Raw genomic sequence first — 1,699 nt, 5'->3', positions numbered from 1 at the left:
AAAACAGGATTTTAAAATTCTTAATTGTGTCTGGGCTTATTAATACAGTGATTGTTTTCAGTTAAATAATGACAAAATATTTTGTATTTGAATTTTAATTGTGTAATTTACAGTACTATGTTTCTCCTGGTTTCTTTAGTCATTGGAAAGGAAATTGCTTATGGTAATCTCTCAGAAAGATCCATATCACTCCTTTTTTCAACACTTCAGCTACAACCACATGATGGAGAAAATTAGAAGTTACGTGAATTCTATGCTAAGGGAAAAGTCATCAACTTTTCTAATGAAGGTATATTATTTCAAGGAATCTAACATGGACATTAATAAAAGGAGAACATTTGAAATAGAAAACATCCAAAACTAATGAAGATTTTACATAGTGGTTTTGCAGAAGAATATAAAATGTTAAAATTAGCAAACCTAAAGGGTCTGTAGGTGATCTGTATAGTATTTTTGCTGCCTTTTTTTTGGACAGTGGTAGTGACGGGGCCTTGGGTTTCTCACATGATAGGCAAGTGTTCTAACCTGAGTTATACCCGGCCCTGTGATTTTTCAGAATATGAGTTGGGGAACTTTTCAGACTAAAAAGTTGAGAGGAAAACTTAGGATGAATTAAGAAATAATTGAAAATTAATTTTTAGTTTTAAGTGAATTTTCAATAAAATTTTTAACATTTTTAAGAAAAACAAAGTTCAGGAAGGACATTTTTTTCCTTCATTTTTATTTTTTCCGGTGCTGGGAATTGAGCCCAGGGCTGTGTATGTGATAGGCAAGTACTCCATCTCTGAGCTATGTCCCCAGCTCCGACCCCTTTATTGACAGTACCTGGGACTGATTTTAGACTTTCACACTTAAGCCACATTCCCCAACCCTTTTTTAATTTTTTATTTTGAGTCAGGTTCCCTCTAGTCACTTAAGTTTCCCGGAGGAGGCTGGAACTTGGAATCTTTATGTCTCTGCCTCTCAGAGTGCAATACTACAGATCTCTCATCATGCCTGGCTTAAGGTTTTTTTTATTTTTTTATTATTTATTTATTTATTTATTTTTTGGTTTTGGTTTTTTTCCCGGTACCAGTGATCGAACTCACGACCTTGCGCTTGCCGAGCAGGCACTGTGCCGCTGAGCTAAATCCCCAGCCCCCAAGTTAATGTGTTATTACAGTGAAACATTGTAATTACAGGTAGTTCATTTTGAAATATCTGGGATTTTCATTTACTTAAGTAGGTTTTTTGTTTTTTTGTTTTTTTTTTTTTTCTTAAAATTGCCTAGAAAGCACTGTGTCAAGCATATTTATTGGGAAAGATCTCTGTAGTTCTTACAAATCAAGCAGGTAGCTAAAGTAGTTGCCAGCACTGTTAAAATTACTGCTGAAAAATAACAACATGTTACTGTTTCCTGGCTGGTGAACAGATACTTTAGCTATGACTATCCGGTAAACAAAAGATTTAATTTAATGATCTTCATTTAAACTGGCTTAATGCTTGCTTTTCTCTCCCTCCTCTCTGCTCACATCACTTTTTAAGGCAGCAATAAAAGTAGTGGAGAGTGAGAAAACAAGAATAGTAACTTCTCAAGATAAACCCAGTGGTGATGATGATGAAGCAGAAACGGAAGCTCATTTGATTGAAGGAAAAAGGTTTGTAAACTCTTTCCTTTTTGTCTTATGAATGTTCTTTTTCTTTTTTTTTTTTTTTTTTT

At 34.0% G+C, this 1,699-nt stretch overlaps 1 protein-coding gene across 1 annotated transcript in view; it reads left to right on the top strand.

Moving 5' to 3' along the window:
• Terf1 (telomeric repeat binding factor (NIMA-interacting) 1) overlaps window positions 1-1,699 on the top strand; it is a 46,169-nt gene that overhangs the window by 26,305 nt on the left and 18,165 nt on the right. Inside the window, exons 5-6 of the mRNA XM_013518223.1 lie at window positions 140-289; window positions 1,525-1,637. Of these exons, the coding sequence (XP_013373677.1) occupies window positions 140-289; window positions 1,525-1,637 (263 nt within the window). The remainder of the gene's footprint in view (window positions 1-139; window positions 290-1,524; window positions 1,638-1,699) is intronic.

Source organism: Chinchilla lanigera, unplaced genomic scaffold (genome assembly GCF_000276665.1).
Source record: "Chinchilla lanigera isolate Chin_1 unplaced genomic scaffold, ChiLan1.0 scaffold00043, whole genome shotgun sequence".
Lineage (NCBI taxonomy): Eukaryota > Metazoa > Chordata > Mammalia > Rodentia > Chinchillidae > Chinchilla > Chinchilla lanigera.
Note: the sequence above shows the minus strand (reverse complement) of the source record. Positions and strands in the feature narration are given on the sequence as shown.